This window comes from Armigeres subalbatus, chromosome 2 (assembly GCF_024139115.2).
Source record: "Armigeres subalbatus isolate Guangzhou_Male chromosome 2, GZ_Asu_2, whole genome shotgun sequence".
NCBI lineage: Eukaryota > Metazoa > Arthropoda > Insecta > Diptera > Culicidae > Armigeres > Armigeres subalbatus.
The window spans coordinates 334,150,759-334,175,581 of record NC_085140.1 but is presented as its reverse complement, the minus strand read 5'-3'; the positions used below and the strand labels follow the sequence as shown (position 1 = coordinate 334,175,581).

The 24,823-nt window shown below is 41.7% G+C and overlaps 1 protein-coding gene across 1 annotated transcript; it reads left to right on the top strand.

The window, feature by feature from the left end:
• Positions 1-10,609: 10,609 nt before the first annotated feature.
• LOC134209980 (uncharacterized) lies at positions 10,610-24,653 on the top strand. Its single transcript, XM_062685999.1, has 6 exons — positions 10,610-11,046; positions 11,133-11,299; positions 11,361-11,462; positions 23,778-24,207; positions 24,273-24,439; positions 24,499-24,653. The coding sequence occupies exons 1-6, from the start codon at positions 10,665-10,667 to the stop codon at positions 24,601-24,603; spliced, it is 1,353 nt and encodes a 450-aa protein (XP_062541983.1). The 5' UTR covers positions 10,610-10,664; the 3' UTR covers positions 24,604-24,653.
• The last annotated feature ends 170 nt before the right edge of the window (positions 24,654-24,823 follow it).

The window sequence follows — 24,823 nt, the reverse complement described above, 5'->3', positions numbered from 1 at the left end:
ACTCCTCACTTCCTGATCTACACTGTTATTCTAGAATACCACAGTAAACAAAGTGAAGGGCTCCTGGTCATTTTGGCATTGAAGGCAACGAACAAACCGACATGCTGGCAAGACTTGGTTCAACTCGACAATTCGTGGGCTTGGAACAATTTTTTGGTTATCTGCGCGCTCTCTTAGAACGAAACTAAAATCTTGGGAGCATTCGAAAATAGAAGACATTTGAAAAAAACCTTAATTGCGGGGCAGTCAAAACGGTTCATTACACCTAACGTATTTACTAATCACGAAATTCTAGATCTTTTAAAAAAGATCTAAGCATATATAACTGGTGTTTTAACAGGCCATTGCCGAGTTGATTCCACTTCAAGCTAACTTCAAGATGATGCATGTCGTTTCTGCGGCATACATATAGAGGACTCGGAACACTTTTCATGTCATTGTCCGGCAATTTTTGAAACGTGATAACAGAGTGCTGATAGAACCCTCTGAAGTTTGGAAAACAAATCGCAATACGGTAGTACGATTCATCAGAACCATAATACCGCATTGGGATAACGTTGATAGTCAAGGCGATGTGACTACATAGTAATAAAGCGTTAACTTGACAAAGCTACATCAAATGGAGCATATATCACAATAGATTGAACAAATGATCGCAGTGATTGAAACACCCAATGACGAAAAAACGAAAGGTCTGAGGGGTTTTTTTATGACTGATTATGCTCAAATTTGGCCTAAATATTCTTTGTATATCAAAGAATATTGTGGCCAAATTTCATAGAAAAACCCCTGACAATAATAGAGCAAAACCTGCCAAAGCCGTCTTTTCCCCTATGTGAATTGTTATTCCAAAATTTCCTGGACCGAACAGAACCCAGCCACCTTCAACTAACTGCTGTATAGCCGCGCATCTTATCACACGGCCAAGAAAGGTCCAGAAATGACAAACAATTGGTATCAAGAACATTTTCAATATTTTGCTGAGATAATTACGTCTTTAGGTGTTAGTATAATAGCTTGGTAATACTGCTAAACCAACCGAGGGAACCTTTCACTAAACATCTCCAGTTTCGCAGGTCTACCAGACATATCCGTCTCCATCCATGAGCAAACCTACACACGTATAGTAGCAAAGAATCACGTACTCATTCTTCTCCTTTGCTCTCCTTATACGCTGCCATCAGCGATCTACTAACGTGAGGGATTGACATCTGTTCAGAAAGAAAGGGAACGAATTCATGCCCAACGCCGATAGCGCGAAGTGTTCGCGCTCCTCGATTGCAAATAGCACCAACAACGGCATACACAGTGCACATCGGCAACAATCAGCGATGAGAGAGCATAGGAGGCGAGATGAGTATGGACTACCATCATCATCATCATCATCATCATCATCATCATCACATCATCATCATCATCATTATCATCATCATCATCATCATCATCATCATCATCATCATCATCATCATGCACGCCTAGAATGAGCTACGCTGTGCCAGAACATTCCACGTGCTTCTGGAACATGAAGCGTGGAGATATAAATATGCGCGCGTTGCGCGTGTAGCTTCAGTTATAATTTTATCCCGCGTAACGTACGTAAGTGAAGTGATGTTTAATAAGTTTGTAAAAAGTAAAGTATAGTGAAATAAAGTGAGCGTTACGTTAAACAGTAACTTGCCAGTGTTTGCCTTCTTGTCCGAAAAAGACGTTTTCGTACATTTGGTCCTTCGAACCGGATAGCGTGAATCCAGCAATCCAGAAGGCAAGGCAAGTTTCGCGAAATCGTGTACGGTCGCACTGTGAAGAATCGCGTAGCGGGTCGGTTAGTGTGCGCGAAAGTGATAGTCACGGGACCGTGGTAACAGTCTCCGTCGCTGTTAGGGAGACTGTTGGTTTCGAGTAGTTCACTATTTTAGTAGTTCGTCGGTTTTAACGGTAGCAACGCAGCTACAGTATCCGATACAGTGCTTTGGCGCGCGTCAGTCGTCGATTGTAATTTAATTCAGACACGAGCAGCTGATTATTTCAACGACGTCACCGGGCAACGGCACATCAATTTTCGACAGAAAAACGAATCCACAAATCGTTTAGCATGGTTCAGTTAAATCAGCAGCGTGTGGTTATTCTTGGACGCCTGACACGGATCGAAGTGTTTATCCGAGACATCGAATCCAAGCCTGGGATTACAGCAGCATTGGTTCGAGCGCGATTAGAAGTCGTCGACCAATGCTGGACAGATTATGACTCAGTACAAACTGCCATCGACGCAGAAGAAGACTTAAACAAGGAAGAAGAAGAAGAGAAACGCGCAATCTTCGAAGATAGATGTATGAATGCAAGAGCTGCATTGCATTCAATCATCGAAAGATTGCAAGGATCAGGACAAATGATCGCGGGCAGCAGGCATTCTCAATACCAGCAACCTGCAGTGGAACCACAAAAAATAGCTGTGCAACTGCCCACATTAGAGTTGCCAACGTTCAGCGGTGAATACACTGATTGGCCGACATTCCGAGACACGTTTGATGCGCTCATCGATAAAACGGACAGCTATCAAACGTGCAAAAGCTACTTTACCTGAAATCAACCCCTGCAAGGTGAGGCAGCGAACATGTTGGATGCTATGGACATTACCGATCATAACTACCGCATAGCATGGGACCTACTTGTGGAGAGGTTTGAAAATCTACGACTAGTCAAACAGAAACATTTGAAGGCACTGTTCTCAATCAAGCAGGTGCCTGAAGATTCGTCAAAGGAATTGCGTCGTTTGCTAACTGAGTGCCAGCGGAACGTTAATGCACTGAAGCAACTTGGTGAACCCACTGATCAATGGAGTACAATTCTGGTATACATGATCACCAGCAAGCTTGATAGAGCATCAAGACAAGATTGGGAAAACCAGACCCAGGACGACGATTCGCCGACATACGAACAGATCATTCAATTCATCACCAAAAGATGCCATATGTTGGAAATATTGATGACAGCGAAAAGTGAACATCACAGACTTATGCATTCTAATCCACAAGTGTCGTTTATGTCAACGATCTCAGTGGGTTGCAAGGTATGTAAAAGCAAACGTTATCATCCCATATGGAAATGCAAGAGGTTCATCGCGATGAGCTATACAGCTAAGAAACGAAAGGTTAGAAAGCTGAAGTTGTGCTTCAACTGCCTTTCTCCAAAGCATGAAATGGAAAGATGTAGTTCTAGAGGCTGTAAAACTTGCAACGGAAGACATAATAGCTTGTTGCATCGGTCGAACGATATCAGAGCAGATCCAATTCAGCGGATAAAAGGAAAACACCAAGAATGTTCAGCAGAGTTGAACAGCAGAAGCTCTGTATCACATAGAGGGTACTATCCAGAGTATCCATCACGCATCTTCAAGGTAGTCCCAAGAACTGACATACGGAGAAGAATAGTCAAGAATCAGATTGTTGAAGGCGAGCCTTCAAGGCCGGCGGTATGTTCAGAAAGAAAGGGAACGAATTCATGCCCAACGCCGATAGCGCGAAGTGTTCGCGCTCCTCGATTGCAAATAGCACCAACAACGGCATACACAGTGCACATCGGCAACAATCAGCGATGAGAGAGCATAGGAGGCGAGATGAGTATGGACTACCATCATCATCATCATCATCATCACATCATCATCATCATCGTCATCATCATCATCATCATCATCATCATCATCATCATCGTCATCATCATCATCATGCACGCCTAGAATGAGCTACGCTGTGCCAGAACATTCCACGTGCTTCTGGAACATGAAGCGTGGAGATATAAATATGCGCGCGTTGCGCGTGTAGCTTCAGTTATAATTTTATCCCGCGTAACGTACGTAAGTGAAGTGATGTTTAATAAGTTTGTAAAAAGTAAAGTATAGTGAAATAAAGTGAGCGTTACGTTAAACAGTAACTTGCCAGTGTTTGCCTTCTTGTCCGTAAACGACGTATTCGTACAACATCGATCAACCACATCAATATCAGAAGGTGCAGCATTGGGAGAAAGGCCGTTTTTTTAACGAAGGTAATGGAAATCTTCAACCAGACACCTGGGGAGGCAAACCCAGGTAGTGTGGGGATGGGATCACCACTCCCGACCCACTAAAACCAACTCCTTCCTCTCCAGTTATTCCTTCGGCCCGAAATTAGGCAATACTTCGGGGGATGACTATTGGGCATTGTGCCCCCTACATGACGTACACAAGTGCACGTATGCGCCTCAACTCTCCTACACTCCCCATGCAACACATTTGCACAAGACACACTGACACCACATGTGCCCCAACACTCTCCTGCCTGCCAGGCCTTGCGAGACTGCATTCAATCCGTCCCTGGCAGCCGGATCACACTACTGCCTAAGCAGTCACTCTGACCACACGTACCATGCGAGTCTAACTTGTGTGCTCGCTCATACATTCAGTCCGTATCGCTTGCACCACTCTCTTGACATTCAGGCACTCACTCAGTGGGGGTTTAAATACCTCCATCTCCCATTTGTATTCACTCTGTGCATCGTTTGGGCGTGGAACACCCGGCACGTCACGCGTGCCTAACACTCACCTACCCGGGCTTTGATACTGCCAACAGGGTATCCGTCAGGTACTTTGCAGGCAGTACCCCCCTATTGATATTTCAAAACCCAGATAGTCCTCAGTCAGTGTAGTGGTCTCCCCATCCTGCAACGGAGTGGCACCACTTACCTTACATGTCTCCAATTTCTGAGGTGCCGCAGAAGCATCAACCCCCCGACACTCCTGCCAGGCATAGCGAGACTTTCGTTTCCACTAATTCTGAGGTGCCGCAGAGGTATCTGCCCCCGACACTCCTGCCAGGCCTCACCAGACTTCAGTCATTCTAACACTACCGACCATGCGTACCATGCGAGTCTTACTTGTGTGCTCACCCATACACTCGGTCCCACACTCTGTGGGGGTATTACGAGTAATACCCCCAGCTCCCATTCGCTTGCACCATATGTGCACCACTTGGTGGTGTGTGGGTACCACCCATTGCCACCCGCTTGCCGCCTAAACAGCCCTTACTATGTGAAACCTCCACAGGCTCCGTTAACGACCTGGCTAATTCTTTCACCCCCCAGGACATTCATCCCCTCGGCACGGGTTGCCTGACACCTTGGGATTCGGGGTTAGGGACGTCATATTGTTAGCTTCAGTGTTGTACTAAGCCTGGCGATATAGCCGGATTTACCCCGTTAAGCACTACTTCCAAGTATCCATAGGGGGAAGGGTCGTTTGGCCGGAACGCAATCGACCGAAAGCAATTTGGCCAAACAAACCATTTAGCCGAACGTGTCATAGATCGAATACTGAATACACCATTTGGCTACGATCCAAGTGAAAAGAGGTTGAGATTTACCACCTATTCTTGAAAAACATGTTTCAGCAGCTCACAAATGTAGATTATTAACAGTGCCGGCCAAGTCCTTACAGTCATTTGGGAAAGGAGAAGAATGTTCATGTTATTGTTGCTTCTACTTTGAGACCAAGAATACCTCTGCATCCCCACAATGCTACGGAAATAAAGTGCTATTGATAGGGTAGGGTTGATGAACAGAAGCATAGATCACGGATTTACCTGGGAAAGTGTTGTAGTCCATGCCTCATTATTCTATAGAGACGAGCCTGGGATAAGTAATCAAGGCAGAAGCGGGAGTCACTTGCCCACCCAGTTCGTCAGGTGCAATCACGAGCTAATTTATTTATGTTTCGACCACACAAATGAACTGAACACCCGGATTTGCGTCCGATATGGAATACGTTCGATCGCCAACCAATTTATTTACTTTCCGACCGCACAAAACAGGAACAAACACCCGTATCGGCGTCCGATATGAAACACGTTCATTCACGAGCTTCATTTGACCGAACAACCAACAAACAATTTTAGCTGAGTAAGCTATGTTTCTAGACGAAGAAGCCTATTTTTAGTTGAATAGGTGCTCTATTAGCTTCCAATGTTTGTTGGGAGGTCATTTGGCCGAAAACGCCGTTTGGTCTAAATGGTTGTTTGGCAGAGAGCACCACTGCGGAAAGTGAGAAAAGAGAAAAGAGGAGTGGGAAGTAAGGTGTCTCATTATTCACTTTGCTCTTCTCCCTTTCTACAGTTAGAAGTGAGAAGTGAGAAATGAGGAATGAGAAGTGAGGCGATGAATGAGCATTTCACTTCACTTTGCTCACTTTTTACTGAGAGAATTAAGTAGTGAGAAATAATGTGACGTCTCACTTCTCACTTCTCATTTTTCACTTCTTACTGAGAAAAGTGAGAATTGCGAAGTTAGAAGTGAGACTACTCACTTTTCACTTCTCACTCATCATTTCTCAATTTTTATATTTCAATTCTCAATTCGTTCTTCTTTCTTTTCATTTGTTTTTGTATTTGTATTTTATTCATAGGACTGTGTTGTCTACATGAAATTCTTAAATCGAATGATGGTCAAACAATAATAACATTAAAGACGGCTCAGCAAGCGGCAGCAAAATCTGGATGTAGAGATGTTGGAATCAAACTCATTGGACACTTCGCTGAAGCGATGGATCATGGCTTGTGGCTCGCTAACGACAGCGATCAGCGTAAGCAGCAGTACAGCAGTACGGATCTTGGAACTCATTGGAGATTTCAAGCATGAACCCAAGCTGGCGATTGGCTCTATCGATTCTATTTAAGAAGTGCCGGCTGTAGGTAAGGTTTTCATCCAAAACTACTCCTAGATCTTTAACATGATCAACCCGTTGAAGTTGAGAACCAGCAATACTGTAGTCAAGGTGGATGAAATTAGTCACACGTCGGAAACTTATGACACAGCACTTCGGAATGCTCAGAACCATCATATTCCGAGTACACCACTCATAGAAGATTTCGAGAAGGTTCTGTAGCTCATAGCAGTCAGTGAGATCTCGGACAACTACATACATTTTAAGGTCATCGGCAAACAACAGCAGCATACCTCCACGTCGCAGAATAAGGGTTACATCGTTTATGAAAAGCGAGAATAGCAACAGTCGGACGAACTGTTTCCAATACTGGATGACATTTGGCTTCCAACCAGATATGATCTGAATCGAGTGCATAAAGCAAAATAATAGCCCATTTTTTTCTAGCTTTGCAAGCAGCAACTCATGATTAACTTTGTCAAAGGCAGATCTGAGATCGGTGTAAACGACATCTATTTGGATTTTTTTATACATGTTCTCAATACAAAACGAAGTAAAACTGGTAAGAATCGTTTCCACAGAGCGGCCGTGAAAGAAACCATGCTGATAGGGGCTGATGTAATTCTTGGAGGAAGCGAACGTTCTATCGTTCAATAGCAACTCGAACACTTTCGACTACACTATGAGTAATGTTAGGCCACGGTGGTTTCTCACATCACATTTGTCGCCTTTCTTGAAAACTGGGAACATAGTAAAGCATTTCAACTGCACAGTCCAGTTTCCTTCCTTTTAGAATTCATGAAAGACCAAAACTTCTTAGGGTGTCGTCGGAGAATTTTTTGCGTGAGATGAACATAATGTTTGTAACGAGGTTTGTTATATCGCCGAAAATCATTGCTGCCAATGTTGAAGTTCCGTTTAGTGAAGGCACACCGTCGATAGGTATAAACGCGAAGAGCTCTAGCGCGCACTCTTTTCAGGTTGCGTAATAGAGCATTAGTCCACGATGGTTTCTCGGAGGCTTTCGCTTCGGTACAGTGGCCGAAACGCAGTCACGTAGCAGACAGTTGAAGCGGTCTACAGCTGATTCGATGTTCAGGCGGTCTAAAACATTCCAGTCAATTCGGGACAAGCATTGTCGGAGCTGTTGAGAGTCATAGTGAGAAGTGAGGAATGAGAAATGGTGAGAAGTGAGAAATGAGAAATGGTGAGTGAAAAGTGAAGCGACATACTTCTCACTTCGATCTTCTCACTTTCCACAGTGAGAATTGGGAAGTGAGAAATATGGAGTGAGGAGCAAAACGTTTCTCATCTCACTCATTCTTTCTCGGGATGATCTCAGAGTCGTCTCACTTCTCACTTCTCTGTTCTCTGTCACTTTTTACCGTGAAAAGTTAAAAGTTCGAAGTGATCTCAGAGTCGTCTCACTTCTCACTTCTCTGTTCTCTGTCACTTTTTACCGTGAAAAGTTAAAAGTTCGAAGTGAGTAATGATGATACATCACACTTCTCACTACGCACTACAGAATTTTTACAGTGGGTCATATGGCGTCTCATTTCGCACTTCTCTTTTCTCCGCCCTCCTTTCTTACTTTTCATTTCTCACAACTCACTTCGCACTTCTCCGGTTAAGAATTTTCAAGTACTTACATCTACGGAATGCAACTTGCACAAGATATTGTCTTTGCCTTTGCTCGTTTTACATCTTTTCACCATTGGAATTATTTATGGTGCCATTGGTAACTCAGATGAGACGTGAAAAAATGGGGTAGTTTGTTGTCCCCGTTTCGGGAAACGTTACCCGATGAAATCCAATCTAGGTAGTACGCGCTTAGAAAAGAAATACGATCAATCGTCAGCAAATTCTATATTTTGCTCTATGGATTGCGTGAGCGGGCACTAATTAGCCCACCAGCGACGTGAGAAGCTATTGTTTACAAAAGCAGTTTCGTCCTTTTGAAATGTTGGTGCCGAATTATTTGTAAATTCCACGGAAGATTGCCCAAAAGCGAAGTGTCGTTTGACCGAATAACACCTTAAATCGAAAGTTTTCTCACCGAATTAAGAGTTTGGTTTAAATGTTTATTAGATCGAACACAATTTGGTCGAAAATGTCATTTGGTCAAAAACGATTCACAGCCGAACTGGTAATTTGGAATAGTCGTTTAACTGAAAAGACCAAAAGGCCAAAAGTGTTGTTGAACCGAACTGAAATGTCATGAAAATGTCTTTTGGTCGAACGGGTCATTCGGGAAAAAAATGTCATTTACTGAACGGCATTTTCGACTTGATTAACTATTCTTCCGTCTAAGACAAGTTAAGTAACCTTCATTTAATTCCACCAATTATTTCGATATCTTTGCAGATACGTATTTCGACCACACAGTTGTGGTCGAAATACGTATCTGTAAAGATATCGAAATAATTGGTGGAATTAAATAGAGGTTACTTAACTCGTCTTAGACGGTTGAATACATTGCACTAAAAAGAGCTTTAAATATTTTTTCTAACTATTCGTGTCCTTTTCGACCAAACGATATTTTCGACAAGTATAGCTTGTTCGGCCAAACAACTTTCGGCCATGGTGCTTCTGACCAAACGGCCCTTCCTGTCGTTTGACCGAAAGTCATTCGGAGGAAAGCCATTTGTTCAAATGCAACTTGGTCGAATAACACGATAAGCCAAAAGTCATCTAGCCGAACTCGATTTGGACGAATCGATCGTTTTGCTTAAATGGTTATCAGGGGGAAAATGGTTGGAAATTTCATTATACCAATAGCGCCATGGGGTTGACAGAGACATACCAAGACACACGGCTGAACTGGTAATTTGACAGAAAATTAGTTTGCTCTCACAGGTCATTTGACAGAGAAAGCCGTTTGGCGGGAAGGATCATTTAGTTGAAAATGTCATTTGGCCGAAAAGGTCATACGGCCGAAAAACTCATTTGCTGATCCGGTCAAATTGTCGGTTTGTTCGGTTAAATGGCCGTTTGGATAATATATTTTGTCAAACAGAGATTCCAACACTCAAAATTTGGTAACTCTTTGGCCGAAGTTCCACCTAATTTTTACCGAAGCACGGCAAAATTGATTTTTTACCGAGATCTCGGTGATGAATTCCAATGATTTGGTAAATTTTTCACCGAAAATCGTCGAGACCATTGCCGAGATCTCAGCTGTTGGATTATCGGCAATCGTAAAATTTTTGTTTAAAAATTCTTTAAGATTCCACAAGAAATTCATTGGCATTTTCAATTCTTAATTTTATCTATTTTTTTGATTTTCTTCGGAAATTTTCCAGAATGTGCACATTTTTTTAATGTTCACGGAAATTTACTCGAGATTTCAACGGGAATATTTTCGGAATTTCAAAAAAAATCTTTGGAAATTAACCGAAAATCTACCTAATTCTGCATTTCGTTTATCCCAGCTAAATCAAATAAGGAAACGATTCGAACAAACGGGATTCTTTTGAAAGTATCAGTTTGTGTCGTCTGTGAGCAATAATTACAGATGATTACTTAAGTAAATCAAGAACCTTTTTTAACATTATCAGTGTGGCTTATCTTGGAGGAAGTAATGATACAATCTTTCTCAAATCTGGAACATCAGACCAATACTTCAACCGGATGAGTCAAATCATGCTCGATTATTTGGTGGATGATTTCGGCAAGTTTCAACTCATACTTGGTTTGAATCATTCATGAATTTTAGGATTTTAAGTTTTTCCCATCGCTGTCAAGAGGATAATCTCGAGTGTTCCTTAATTCCATTGGTTTCAGCTATCACTAACACAAAATTAGTGAACGAGTACTGCAACTTTGTGAACGCCATCTAGAAACTAATCTCTTGAAGTGCCTTTCACGGTATTGTTGGCTCCCAGCACTTGACCAAAACTGCTATAAATATGAACATATTTCAATGAATCAACTATCAGTTGCACTTGGACTCAGCTTACAATTGCAGAGCACTAATTGAATGAAGTTATTTATCATGAAGGCTATTTTCGTTCTGACCGTCGCCCTAGTGGCAATCGCAACCGCATCGAACATCCCTGCAGCAGCATCACCCAGCCGAACCCTTGAGGATGACCTGCAGGACTTTTTCGACCTGCTCCCGGTGGATAAGCTTACCGATCTGGTTGTTCGCTACTTCACCACCGATAAGGAATTCCAGGAAGCGTTTGCCTACCTGCAGGGTGCCGAATTTGCCGCCGTTTGGGATCAGTTCTTCGCGCTCAAGGAAGTCAAGGATGTGCTGAACTACCTGGAGGAAGGCGGACTGGCGGTGTACGATCTTCTGAATGAAGTCGCCGATTTCTTGGGGCTGAATCACGTCAAGCCGAAAGGTGTTAAAAGCTGTAAGTTTTTAGTGAAGAAATTGTTGTTCGAGAATCGCAGAAATTGATCATGTACACCATTATAATTCCATTATTGCTTGTTTCAGTGAGAGCTGGTGGATTGAGCGGATTCGTTGACGATGCTCTTGCCCTGCTGCCTCTGGAGGAACTGAAGGCGCTGTATGAAGAGAAGTTGAAGACCAGTCCTGAGTTCAAGGCTCTGTTTGACAAGCTGTTCAGCTCTGATTTCCAGAAGTTGGTCGATTTCTACCAGGTTTGTTGATAGAGGGCGTAGTTGCAAAACTCAACGTACTAAGCATTGTTTCTTCTTTCAGAACTCCAAAGAAGCTCAAGCCATGGTTCAGAAGCTGCGTGACCATGGAGTCGACGTGGACAAGTTCTTCGAGCTGGTTGCTGGATTCTTCGGATTCGGATTTTGAATGCATACGTACTGCTCGAACTAAATATACGCATTTGGATTTTTGAGTTAAGGTATTTCGATTAACTGCGAATAAATAAGATTTGTCAAGTCAAGCTTCACTGATGTTATCTTCCTAACTACAACCTATTCATTTTCTCAAAATCCGAAACAGATTTCTCAATAGACTTCCAATAAGTAATACCGTGTTATCCCGATGATATACGAATAAAAAACTTCTTCCCCGCAAAACGATTTCTCAGTGGAAAATGTTGTTATAATTCATGGATATTGTTTTAATTCATAGAGTTGTTATTGGCGAATAAAGGCTGCATACGGAAAAAAGTTTAAAACTCTTCTTGAAAGTTCTAGAATCATTTTATATAAAAACAGTTAGCAGTATGGGGTATTCATATACTATGTATTAAGTGCCATATCACAAAACAAAATTCAAAATGGAAATGATGTGTTTATTACATAATATAAGAAAAATTCAACCCCGTACTGCAAACCGTTTTAAATTAAATTGCTTCTAGAATTTTCGAAAAGTGTTTTAAACATGTTTCCGAATGCTTCCCCGTGCAATTTTCTCCGAGTATCATCATTCGACTCTTCTTTTTCTTCTTCCTTTACTTGCTAATGTTAGTATCCTGAGACTGAGATCACCTGTCCAAAAATCATCAAATAACCAAAAAGATAAATAAAGATATTTAGGGGCCCTCCTTAGCCTCCTGAGGGTGGCTGGGTTCGATTCCCGGTGCCGGTCTAGGCAATTTTCGGATTGGAAATTGTCTCGACTTCCCTGGGCATAAAAGTATCATCGTGCTAGCCTCATGATATACGAATGCAAAAATGGTAACCTAACTTAGAAACCTCGCAGTTAATAACTGTGGAAGTGCTTAATGAACACTAAGCTGCGAGGCGGCTCTGTCCCAGTATGGGGATGTAATGCCAATAAGAAGAAGAAGAAGAAGAACAAAGATCGGCTTCTGGAGTTCCAGAAGCATTTTCCGGAGAAATTCAGAAAAAGTTCCTTGGGAATTCAAAACAATTTCTTTGAGAATCACACACACAATTTTTTGAAAATTTTAGAACAATTTTGTTTGGGGATTTTATAAAGGAAGTTTTGCGGGGGATTTTTTGATAAACATACATCTTGGGAAAATAAGGAATATTTTCAGGGGAAAATATTGTTAATAATTCCTGAAAAAAAGTCAATCTTCTCAAGAAAATTTAGAAGATTTTCTTGAAAAACAAATCATATATCGGAAAAGCCCGTAAAACAAACGCCACCAGAGATCATAATTTTGAACTGTCTGTGCTTAAAGCATCTCCACCGCTGGCTTATAAAAGTGAATAACACCAAGGAAATACTTATTATAGAATCAGCCTGCGACCTTTGTGCCAAGCCCGTAAAAGATAATAGAGAATACGGCAGCAAAACAAAAAGTCTATAAAGAATTTCTTTTTGCATATTTTTATGGAAATTTTCTTTTTTTTATTACTTGTTATGATTTTTTTGTCGAAAATTTTTATTTTTTTATGGAAACATAAATTTTGTGATTGTTTATTGCTAATAATGATTTATTTATAAAAATTTGTATTTTTATTCCTAAAACATTTTGATTTTTTTTATGGAAAATTCTTCTTTTATAATCGCAATTTTTGCTTTTAAAAGTGCTAATTTATTTTTGTTTTGTGAAAACTTCTTGATTGTCTATGGAACTTTGGCATTATTTGTGGAAATGTTATATTTATTTATTGCTCATGTGTGGCCCTAAATGGCCGGAACAAAGTTATGACGGCGACTCCCCGTGGATGAGTGTGCACGCCGCGGAGGTCTTACTGGAAGAGGCAAAATCATGGCTTGCTGCTCGCCGATTGACACGCTGATGTGGGAAGCTATTATAACACGCTGAAGGCATTTTACTCAAACCCCACATTTTCCTTCTTCTCTCATTAAAAACGCAAAAAAAATCTTCTAGCATAGGATGCAATGCTTATTTTTCTCCTGGGTTATTTAAATGAGACAAAAGTGAACATCGGTTGCAATTGAGCAACCGGTTAACTCCATTGAAAACTGCACACCAAAATAAACTTGACTCAACATCATGGTTTTAATGCCAGAACAATGATTCAGAGTGTGGGTTCCCAAACTGTGGGCCGCGAAAGATAAAATTCACGAAGCCTTCTTTTGCTTGCCAAATACAATGACAATTTCTTCCGAAAAACATTCCAAATCTTACCCAAATGCAATCCAAAACTTAATCCAAATCCAAACTAAATCTAATCCAAATCTAATGCGAATCCAATCCAAATCCAATCCAAATCCAATCCGAATCCAATCCAAATCCAATCCAAATCGAATCTAAATCCAATCCAAATCTAATCCAAATCCAATCCAAATACAATCCAAATCCAATTCAAATCCATTCCAAATCCGTACATTTAATCCGACTTTTAGTTTCGCGTATAGTACACCATCAACTAGTATTGCTAGCCAATAACTCCAAACTAATCTTACGCATAATAAATTCGAACTTCCGAATAGCTTTGTAAAATCCGGCAATCTTATTAACTTTTCAAATTCCAAGTTATCTGCTCCTACAGGTAATCCCTCTATGGCTACTAAGTCAGTACATTCCAAGATAAATTTCTAGATAATATATTTGGCTTACCGAACAGTTTCGAACAGTACAGCATTGAATATTTCTCGCTTAACTTTTCAAAAGGACCTAAGTAACATTTTTTTCATGAATTAATTTGAGTACTGCAATCAAAAGCTTTCATGTTTTTCTGTTGATTGCGCTATTCAAATTAATTCATGAAAAAAATGTTACTTAGGTCCTTTTGAAAAGTTAAGCGAGATTTCTCCATTTCTCTCAGATTTCATTATATAATAGCTCGACTGGTAGTCTCATGTACGTTGCCAAGTGGGTTCATGTAATCTAAATTTGTTTTAATCAAAATCAATGCTCGCAGTACTTTGAAATTTTCTAGATCATAAACCATTTTTCGTTGGTCTTCCATACGCACCTTGTAGTTTCACAAACTACAATACATATTTTTCGGCCACCTTTTAGATACGCCTCATAGTTTTCTAAACCACAAACCATTTCCACCGATCTTCCAGACGCGCATTTTAATTTTGCAAACCACAAGCCAATTTCTTACGGTCTTCCAGGCGAGGCTTTGATGTTCTTCAAACCCCAAACCATTTTTCCAGCGGTCTTTCAGACGCGCCACCACATTTTCCGACGGTCTTCGAGACGCGTCTTGTGATTTAGCAAACCACAAACCATTTTCCGACGGTCTTCGAGACGCGTCTTGTGATTTAGCAAACCACAAACCATTTTCCGACGGTCTTCGAGACACGTCTTGTGATTTAGCAAACCACAAACCATTTTCCGACGGTCTTCGAGACGCGTCTTGTGATTTAGCAAACCACAAACCATTTTCCGACGGTCTTCGAGACGCGTCTTGTGATTTAGCAAACCACAAACCATTTTCCGACGGTCTTCGAGACACGTCTTGTGATTTAGCAGACTGAAATATATCACTCGTCACAATTTAACCACATGAATTCAACTCACCTCATGAAATCAGCGACAGGATCCAAAAAATAAACTGTCAGGATCGCCAAAATGTGTTCCCTTAAATGACCGGAACGAAGTTATGACGACGACTCCCCGTGGATGAGTGTGCACGCCGCGGAGGTCTGACTGGAAGAGGCAAAATCATGGCTTGCTGCTCGCCGATAGACGAATCCAAGTAAAAATAAGAAGAAGACACACGACGGTGTTAACTTTGACAGATCCTACAGCTCATCATAGGGAGATCATTTTAAAATGCTTATAATAAATTCTAGACAAAATATAATTAAAATCTGATTGATGTATGATACGGAAAAAGTTCCGAACTGTATGATAGATATATTTATGGAAAATATTTAAAAAATTGAGATAAACTTCCGAATATGTAATTCAGAACTTTTCCGTACCGTACATCAATCAGATTTTAATTACATTTTCTCTAGAATTTATTATAAGCATTTTAAAATGATTTCCCTATGATGAGCTGTAGGATCTGTCAAAGTTAACACCGTCGTGTGTCTTCTTCTTATTTTTACTTGGATTCGTCTATTGACACGCTGATGTGGGAAGCTATAATAACACGCTGAAGGCATTTTACTCAAACCCCACAGCTCATACCCTGATTTATTTTTAGGCAAATTCCTGATTTTTTTAGGGGGAGCTTTTATTTTAGTCTAAAAAGTATATTTCTTGCATAGCATTCAGCGACAGGATGATTGAGTTGTTAATTATCGAAGACCTTCATGAATGTTCTCAACTCGTATTCTAACTTGTTCTAGATTTGCGACGCTTCTGCGTTACTTATAAAATATGCACGATTCAAGTCTACTGTTTCTTCGCTTGGTAACACGATCGAGGTGATTACCGAGAGACATATGATCGCCCACTCTGAGCTCAAAGAGGAAATAGTTGAACACTGAATAGGGAGAACAGATCACTCGCAGTTGTCGAAAGGCTTCACTCTTTCAACTCCGAGTCGAGGGAATTCTCACACACCAACCACCTTTAAAACGACTTCGCGATGGAAGCTTGCTCACCATTGAATTTCTCAGAGGATCTTACAGTCTTAGAAGTTGCTCGATGGCCGGAATCATCATCGGAAGTAGTTGAGCAAAGAAAATCCAACTCCGGGAGCATCATCGGATGTAGTTGAGTCAAGAAAATCCAACTCGGGAGTGAGTTGGTCGATGACCGGAATCGTCATCCGACGTAGTTGGGTCAAGAAAATCCAACTCAGGAGTTAGTTGGGATGAGAAAATCCAGCTCGATTCCCAGAATAGTCAACGGACGTAGTCGGGAAATTCCAACTCGGGAGTGAATTGTTCGATGGCCGGAATCGTCATCCGACGTAGTTATTATTTATTTATTTATTCAGACTAAGGCCGAAGTGGCCTGTGCGGTATATAAGAGTCTTCTCCATTCGGCTCGGTCCATGGCTACACGTCACCAACCACGCAGTCTACGGAGGGTCCGCAAATCATCTTCCACCTGATCGATCCACCTTGCCCGCTGCGCACCTCGCCTTCTTGTGCCCGTCGGATCGTTGTCGAGAACCATTTTCACCGGGTTACTGTCCGACATTCTGGCTACGTGCCCGGCCCACCGCAGTCGTCCGATTTTCGCGGTGTGAACGATGGATGGTTCTCCCAACAGCTGATGCAACTCGTGGTTCATTCGCCTCCTCCACGTACCGTCCGCCATCTGCACCCCACCATAGATGGTACGCAGCACTTTTCTTTCAAAAACTCCAAGTGCGCGTTGGTCCTCCACGAGCATCGTCCAGGTATCGTGTCCGTAGAGGACTACCGGTCTAATGAGCGTTTTGTAGATTGTCAGTTTGGTACGGCGGCGAACTATATTCGATCGGAGCGTCTTGCGGAGTCCAAAGTACGTACGATTTCCAGCCACTATGCGTCTCCGAATTTCTCTGCTGGTGTCATTTTCGGCAGTCACCAGTGAGCCCAAGTACACAAATTCTTCTACCACCTCGATTTCGTCACCACCGATGCAAACTCGCGGTGGGTGGCTCACATTGTCGTCTCTTGAACCTCTTCCTATCATGTACTTTGTCTTCGACGTGTTGATGACTAGTCCGATCCGCTTAGCTTCCCTCTTCAGTCTGATGTAGGCTTCCTCCATCTTCTCAAAGTTACGTGCCACACACTTAGTTCAGCTCGGCATTTTTTATTCTTTTGCCGAGATCCGCACAGCTGAGCGCTCGGTTCGTGACTTTTTGCTGATATCTCAGCTGAAAAAGCAATTTGTTTACAGCGGCACTCAAAGGAGCCGCCGTAATAATACGTCCATTCAGCCGATATTTCAGTTAACGAACTTTAACCGAGACTTGCACAGCCGAGATCGGTGGAAATTTTTAAGTGTGCATAATATCTATGTCGTCGGCGAAGCCAAATAACTGGACGGACTTATTGAAAATTGTACCACTCGTGTTAATCCCGGCTCTTCGTATTACCCCTTCCAAAGCGATGTTGAATAGCAGACACGACAGACTATCACCTGGCCGTAACCCCCTGCTCGTTTCTAAGGGACTCGAGAATGCCCCTGAAACTCTAACTACGCACATCACCCGATCCGTCGTCGCTTTGATCAACCGTGTCAGTTTATCCGGAAAACCGTGTTCATGCATTAGCTGCCATAGCTGGTCCCGATCGATTGTATCATATGCGGCTTTGAAGTCGATGAATAGATGATGTGTGGGCACGTTGCATTCGCGGCATTTCTGCAGTACTTGGCGAATGGCGAACACCTGGTCCGTGGTGGAGCGTTCGCCCATAAAACCCGCCTGGTAGTGCCCCACGAACTCTTGGTGCTAGTCGACGGCATAAAATTTGGGAGAGTATCTTGTAGGCGGTGTTCAGCAATGTGATTACGCGGTAGTTGCTACAATCTAGCTTATCGCCCTTTTTGTGAATGGGACACACGACACCTTCCATCCACTCCTGCGGCAAAACTTCCTCCTCCCAAATCTTGATAATGACCCAGTGCCTCACCACCGTGTTTAAATAGCTCTCCTGGTAGTTGGTCAACCCCAGGGGCTTTGTTGTTCTTCAGCCGGCCAATCTCCTCCTGGATTTCCTGGAGATTCGGAGCCGGTAAGTTTATGTCCTGCGCGCGTTTTCCCAGGTCCATCACCATACCGCCATCTCCGTCTGCCACATCGCCATTCAGATGTTCTTCGTGGTGCTGCCGCCACCTTTGGATCTCCTCACGCTCGTTCGTAAGAAGGTTCCCGTTTATGTCCTTGCACATTAGACCTCTTCATGTTTTCAAAAATTCAACCGGTCAGCCCAGAATCATAGTTCTTATGCCAAAATAAGCCTCCTGTCAAATTTTCAGCTAATTCGGATAAAATTTTGAGGCCGAAAACCATCGCAACAACCTCTATATGGAAGATTTTGGTGTGCTCTACAAGTCTTGTGAACATTGCGATTCGTTCCGTTCATGTTTTGACCATGTTAAAGTGATTTTCAAGCTTATAAGTGCATATAAACACTGTTTATACTAAAAGTCGTTGTTCTACAAAATTCTTGAATTTATGACAAATCACTGCTAATTTGAATTATTTATTTTCCTCTTTTTTCCCTGGACATTTGAGTAATATAACTTCTAATGTCCGATTCACCGTTAAATTCTTAAAAATCAGAAGCGTAACATTAATCATAAATTTGCACGTAGGGATTTCGTCAAACAAGTTGTTCGAACAAAGAAGCTTTAATTTCACTTGTTAAAACAATGCACCAAATGGTAAAAGAATACAGACATATGGTGAAATGAACCAAATTTGGAAGTCGTTTGTTTTAAGCATCAATTATCATATGATTTGATTTATGTTTTGTTCGAATAACTTGTTTAAGGAAATCCTAGCGTGCAAATTTATGACAAATGTTCAGCTTCTGATTTTTAAGAATTTAACGGTAAATCGGACATTAAAAGTTATATTACTCAAATATCCAAAGAAAAAAGAGGAAAATAAATATAATAAATTAGCAATGATTTGTCATAAATTCAAGAATTTTGTAAAAGAACGACTTTATGGGGGAAGAGTGTTTTTATGCACTTTAAAGCTTGAAAACCACTTTAACATGGCCAAAACGTGAACGGAACGAATCGCAATATTCACAAGACTTGTAGAGCACACCAAAAGCTTCCATATAGAGGTTGTTGCGATGGTTTTCAGCGTTTATATCTTTCGTTAGGTTTTTTTCAAAATTGAAAATAGCAAAAAAAAAAAACACTAAATCGACTTGAGCTACCTCGAAATTTTATCCGAATTAGATGAAAATTTGACAGGAGGCTTATTTTGGCATAAGAATTGTGATGCTGGGCTGACCGGTTGAATTTTTGATACTTTTTGAAAACATGAAGAGGTCTATTGCACATATCAGGCTGTGGCACGTGTCCCTTACGTGAATGGTTTAACTTCTCATAGAACTTTCGTGTGTTATTAGCGCGGTACAGTTGCTCCGTCTCTTCACGGTCTCGATCTTCCTGCATCCGACGTAGTTGGGCCGAGGAAATCCAACTCGAGAGTTATCAGGCGTAGTTGGGTCGAGAAAACCCAACTCGGGAGTGAGTTGGTCGATGGCCGGAATCGTCATCGGACCTAGTTGGGCCGAGGAAATCCAACTCGGGAGTGAGTTGGTCGATGGCCGGAATCGTCATCGGACCTAGTTGGGACGAGAAAATACAACGCGGGGCGGGGGTGAGTTGGTCGATGGCCGGATTCGTCATCGGACGTAGTTGGATCGAGAAAATCCAACTCAGGAGTGAGTTGATCGATGGCCGGATCGGTCGAGAAATCCAACAAAGGAGTGAGTTGGTCGATGGCCGGAATCGTCATCTGGCGTAGTTGGGTCAAGAAACCCCAACTCGGGAGTGAGTTGGACAATGGATGGCCGGAATCGTCATCGGACCTAGTTGGGACGAGAGAATCCCACTCGGAAGTGAGTTGGTCGAATTCGTCATGGAACGTAGTTGGATCGAGAAAATTCAACTCGAGAGTGAGTTGATCGATGGCCGGATCCGTCGAGAAAATCCAACTCAGGAGTGAGTTGGGTCGAGAAAATCCATTTCGAGAGTGAGTTGGTCGATGGCTGAATTCGTCTTCGGACGTAGTTGGGTTGAGAAAATCCAACTCAAGAGTTAGTTGATCGATGGCCGGAATCGTTATCGGACCTGAATGGGCCGAGATAAACCAACTCGAGAGTGAGTTGGTCGATGACCGGAATCGTCATCCTTCGCAGCACAATTCAGAGTGATTTAGTTGCTGCAACTCATATGTAACCTAATTCGGTCGCAAAGTTACAGAAACTGCTGTACAACATGTGTGCAACTCGGGATCGGACGTAGTTGGGTAAAGAAAATCTAACTCGGGAGTGAGTTGGTCGATGGCCGGATTCGTCATTGGGCCTATCTGGGGCAAGAAAATCTAACTCAAGAGTGAGTTAGTCGATGGCCAGATTATTCGGGTAGAAAAAAATCCAACTCGGGAGTTGTCGGTGGCCGGAATCGCCATAGGACCTAATTGGATAAAAATAAGTTCAGAAAGAGCGAAAGATTTTACGCTCGATTTACGTGAGATTTGTATTTTTTCTTGAGAACAATATTGGAATTCGCCTAAAAGGAAATAATTAATGTCCTATATATGTTCTGAAGACCCATACAATTTGTTGACTTTTAACGGCCTTTTTAATTTAAAACCCTTTTATATTTTCCTGAATATTTTGCATGCTCAAAAAAATTCTGAAGGGGTCTTCCTTTTAAGGTATTTTGGTGTTAAAAGTCTTATCGTCAAAAGGATTGTTTTCACCCTTCAGGCGAGAAATAGTAGTTTGTGCAACTAGTTGCAAAAAGATGTTTTTTTCAGCACGAGTTGTACGTTTATCCAACGAGGCTTGCCGAGTTGCACACGCTATATTTTGCAATGACGAAAAATTAGCTTTGTTATGATAAATCTGTACCAAAATAGTAAAGAATATTTACTCCACATGATAACTCTTGCCAATAAATAATGTAGCTGCAGAGAAAAATCAGATTCTATGTTATCGTGCCACATCGCATAGCTCTGCATGTCTTGAAGCGATAGATGAAGTCGCCTTTGGAAAATTCTGATGTTATGTCCATCAAACTAATTCCACAGACAAACAGACATAACACTTGTCAAATTTCCATCGTTTACTAATTTACTGGTCAATTCAAATAATCATTAGTTGGCCAATCGATCACTCGTGGCGCGCGCATCGGATTTGCTCGAGTTTGACGTTTGCTCACTACCGCCATCTGGTTCGCGATTTGCCCAACTAACTTAAATCATCAGATGTCGTTAGTGTTTGAACGACGATGAATTTGATGAGTGATTGTTCAATGTGTTATGTCTGTTTGTCTGTGCTATTCCATTTATTACGCGACGCAGAGTATAAACTATCTGAACACTATCCCAAGCTAATTCAGCAAAATGTAGTCATGTAACTACTGTTCCGATGTTGGTTTTCATTATAGCACCCAAATGAGTGCTATAATAGATATTATGCAACCCATTTGAGTTGCATAATGTTCATTAAAGCACCCATTTTGTTGGTATGGAAAAGTAGGCCGTTTTATCACTCAAAGACGAACTGTAAACCAGATATTATGATCAGAAATAGGGCACTGCGCGGAAAGATCTCTTTCTCTTTCGTTCTTCATAAATTTTAACGTTTACTGGCCTTGTTGTTTTCTAATTTCTTTGCTGCGAAAAAGAGACAAAGCAGTCCTTGCAGTGCCCTATTGCAAAAAATAATTTTAAAAACTAACCAAGTGCAAACACGAGCTTAAAAATCGGTCATTTGAAAATTTAATTCAGGCGTGATTACCTCAATGGATAATCTCTAATAATATTTCCGACCCATTGATTTTTAGCGTCTTTTTTCTGCTATCTATTAGAAATTTTGATGTAAAAAACCTCTAGAACTATATTTAACGCAACGCACTAAACCCCAATCGACAGTGTAATTGTTCCCACTGAATAGATGCTCATTAGCATAATTGAACAATCGCATCGAAAGAGTAAACGGGTCGCAATAGCTTTCCATGCTGTTTTATGTGCAGCCTGGTGGCACCCTTCCATTCCAGGAAAGAAAACGTCACCACGCAAATCTGCCGCTGAATAGTGTGTGTCAGTTTTTGCCGCTTCCTGGATTTGATAGTGCGTGTTAAATCTGACGAGCTGCCGGCGAATATTGGCAATGGCAGGGAGTGCCCGCTGGATGGTCGTAAATTGATGTGACTTCTCGGCAAGCGTAGAAAAATTCAATCATTTTCACACATTAACATTGCTACCCTTGAAGGATTTATGCATTTAGGGGACGATTCTTTGGAAACTACGTCGAAAAGTCGAGAGTGAATCTGTTATTGATATCTCAATGAGTGTTTCAGCACTCGAGAATCGCAATTTTGTGCAGTTTGACTCAGGTTGCCTCCTTCATTCTTGCTGTTTTCCCAATACGTATTCCACAAAATCTCCCTATGAGTCACTGAGAACATAAATGGTACATTTAATATTTACTTCTTTCCAAAAGTACGCGTAGTTTGGTAATGGTAAAAGTACCATTCTGATTCACATCCGTCCACAAATCCAGTTCGCCCTCACTTGAGCGATCCATCCTCTCCAGATCACCGAGGCACGTGATGACCATTAAACACTCAGTGGGGGTGAATTTATGGGTAATTTCAAAAACCAGGCGATGACGTTCGCCCGACCCAAACCATGCTTCCCGCTAAGGATCCTTTCCCTGAAAATGATATGCGTGAAGCATTTGGTGTACTGCCGGTGGAGCTCCTTGTGAAAATCTTCGGTTGGCGTGCAGACAGATCTGTGGAAAAGGGAAAATGTGTTTCCACACTTGTAAATCCCTATGGAAGGCTCCTGATGATAGCTCCATCCAGGGAACGAGACACCTGCGCCCCACACAGGTACAAGGCAGGATCCGCTCCCAGAGCAGACATTCGAATAAAAGTTAACGTAAATCATAGAAAAATATTCATTTGAGCTTCGGCATCTTTGGAAGACAGCGCAGCGGTGGCTGTTTCGAATAAAAAAAGGTCGTACCTCTCGGGAAGAAAAAGGGAATTGCTTTGATCTCCTCACCGACCGTCGTGAACACAGCTTTCTCGGCGAAGGATATATCTTTTTTATTGCCCAACTGGCTGCCACTGAAAGCGTAACAGTGTTCGCCATGAATCGTCTCTGCTTCAGGTGTGAAATCCGCCACCATAAATCAGTTTTTGGAATCAATAAAACGGATTTTGAACCGATGATAAATTATCACGTTTGTAAATTGCTTTTATTGGTACTCTGGCCAAGAATGGTGTGACTTCAAAGGATTCTGTATAGAAGGGGGTGATTATGAGAAACTGGTTTGAATTTGGACTTTATTACGTGTAAATCTTTCCCAAATAATCAATATTTTATGAAGAAATTATTTTAAATTACAACTTTAAATACGCAGATTTATTGTTTCTTGGGCTAATATAAATCTAGTGTTTTTGAAAGCGATAAGCCTTTTAAAATTGTGAGATTGTCATTTTCCCCAGAGCTAAAAGCAGTCGAACGTTTGGATTTTACTTTTCGAGTGTTGTAAAGCTTCATCGGCAGCTTGTTTCTAATCCCGTCAAGTGCTCAACACTTATCATAACTTCTGAGTACTTGACTCAAAGTGCTATATATAAGCTACACAAATCGTTAGTCAAAGCATCAGTTTCACTTTCAATCAACCTGTTACAGCACTTCACCAAATAGTGTTCAATCCACCATGAAGGCCATTTTCGTCCTTACCGCCCTGGTGGCAGTCGCCACCGCTTCCTCGATCCCAGCTGCTGCTCCACCAAGCCGTACCCTCGAAGATGACCTACAGGACTTCCTCAATCTGCTTCCAGTGGATAAGCTCACCGATCTGGTTGTTCGCTACTTTACCACCGATAAGGAGTTCCAGGAAGCGTTCGCCTATCTGCAAGGTGCCGAATTTGCCGCCGTTTGGAATCAATTCTTCGCTTTGAAGGAAGTCAAGGATGTACTGAACTATTTGGAAGAAGCTGGTCTGGCGGTGTACGATCTTTTGAACCAAGTAGCCGATTTCCTGGGATTGAATCACGTCACGCCGAAAGGTGTCAAGAGCCGTAAGATATTTGCTAGGAAATTAAAAACCTATCTAATATTAATGGTTTGCTTTTGGGTTTTTCAGTAAGAGCTGGTGGATTGAGCGGATTCGTTGATGATGCTCTTGCCCTGCTGCCTCTGAAGGAACTGAAAGCTCTGTATGAGGAGAAGCTGAAGACCAGCCCTGAATTCAAGGCATTGTTCGATAAGCTGTTTAGCTCGGATTTCCAAAAGTTGGTCGATTTCTACCAGGTTTGATGAGGATGATATTATGGGAAGTGCAGTGTACTAAATTTTGTTTCCATTTTCAGAACTCCAAGGAAGCTCAAGCCATGGTTCAGAAGCTGCGTGACCACGGAGTAGATGTAGACAAGTTCTTCGAACTGGTCGCAGGATTTTTTGGTTTTGGATTTTAAAAATGATTTGAACTGTGACAAGTATTTGTGATTCTGCAAATAAACTATTTTTCATTGAAACTTATTATGTATTTCGATTTTATACTAGTGTTACTTAACCTTTTATTGTGAAACTTCTTACTTACTGTTCACTAAAATTGTTAACAGTATCAATACCATAGCTTGTTTATTTCAACTCTCAAATGTATAAAATCTGCGATGATAAACGTTGAGTACAAAT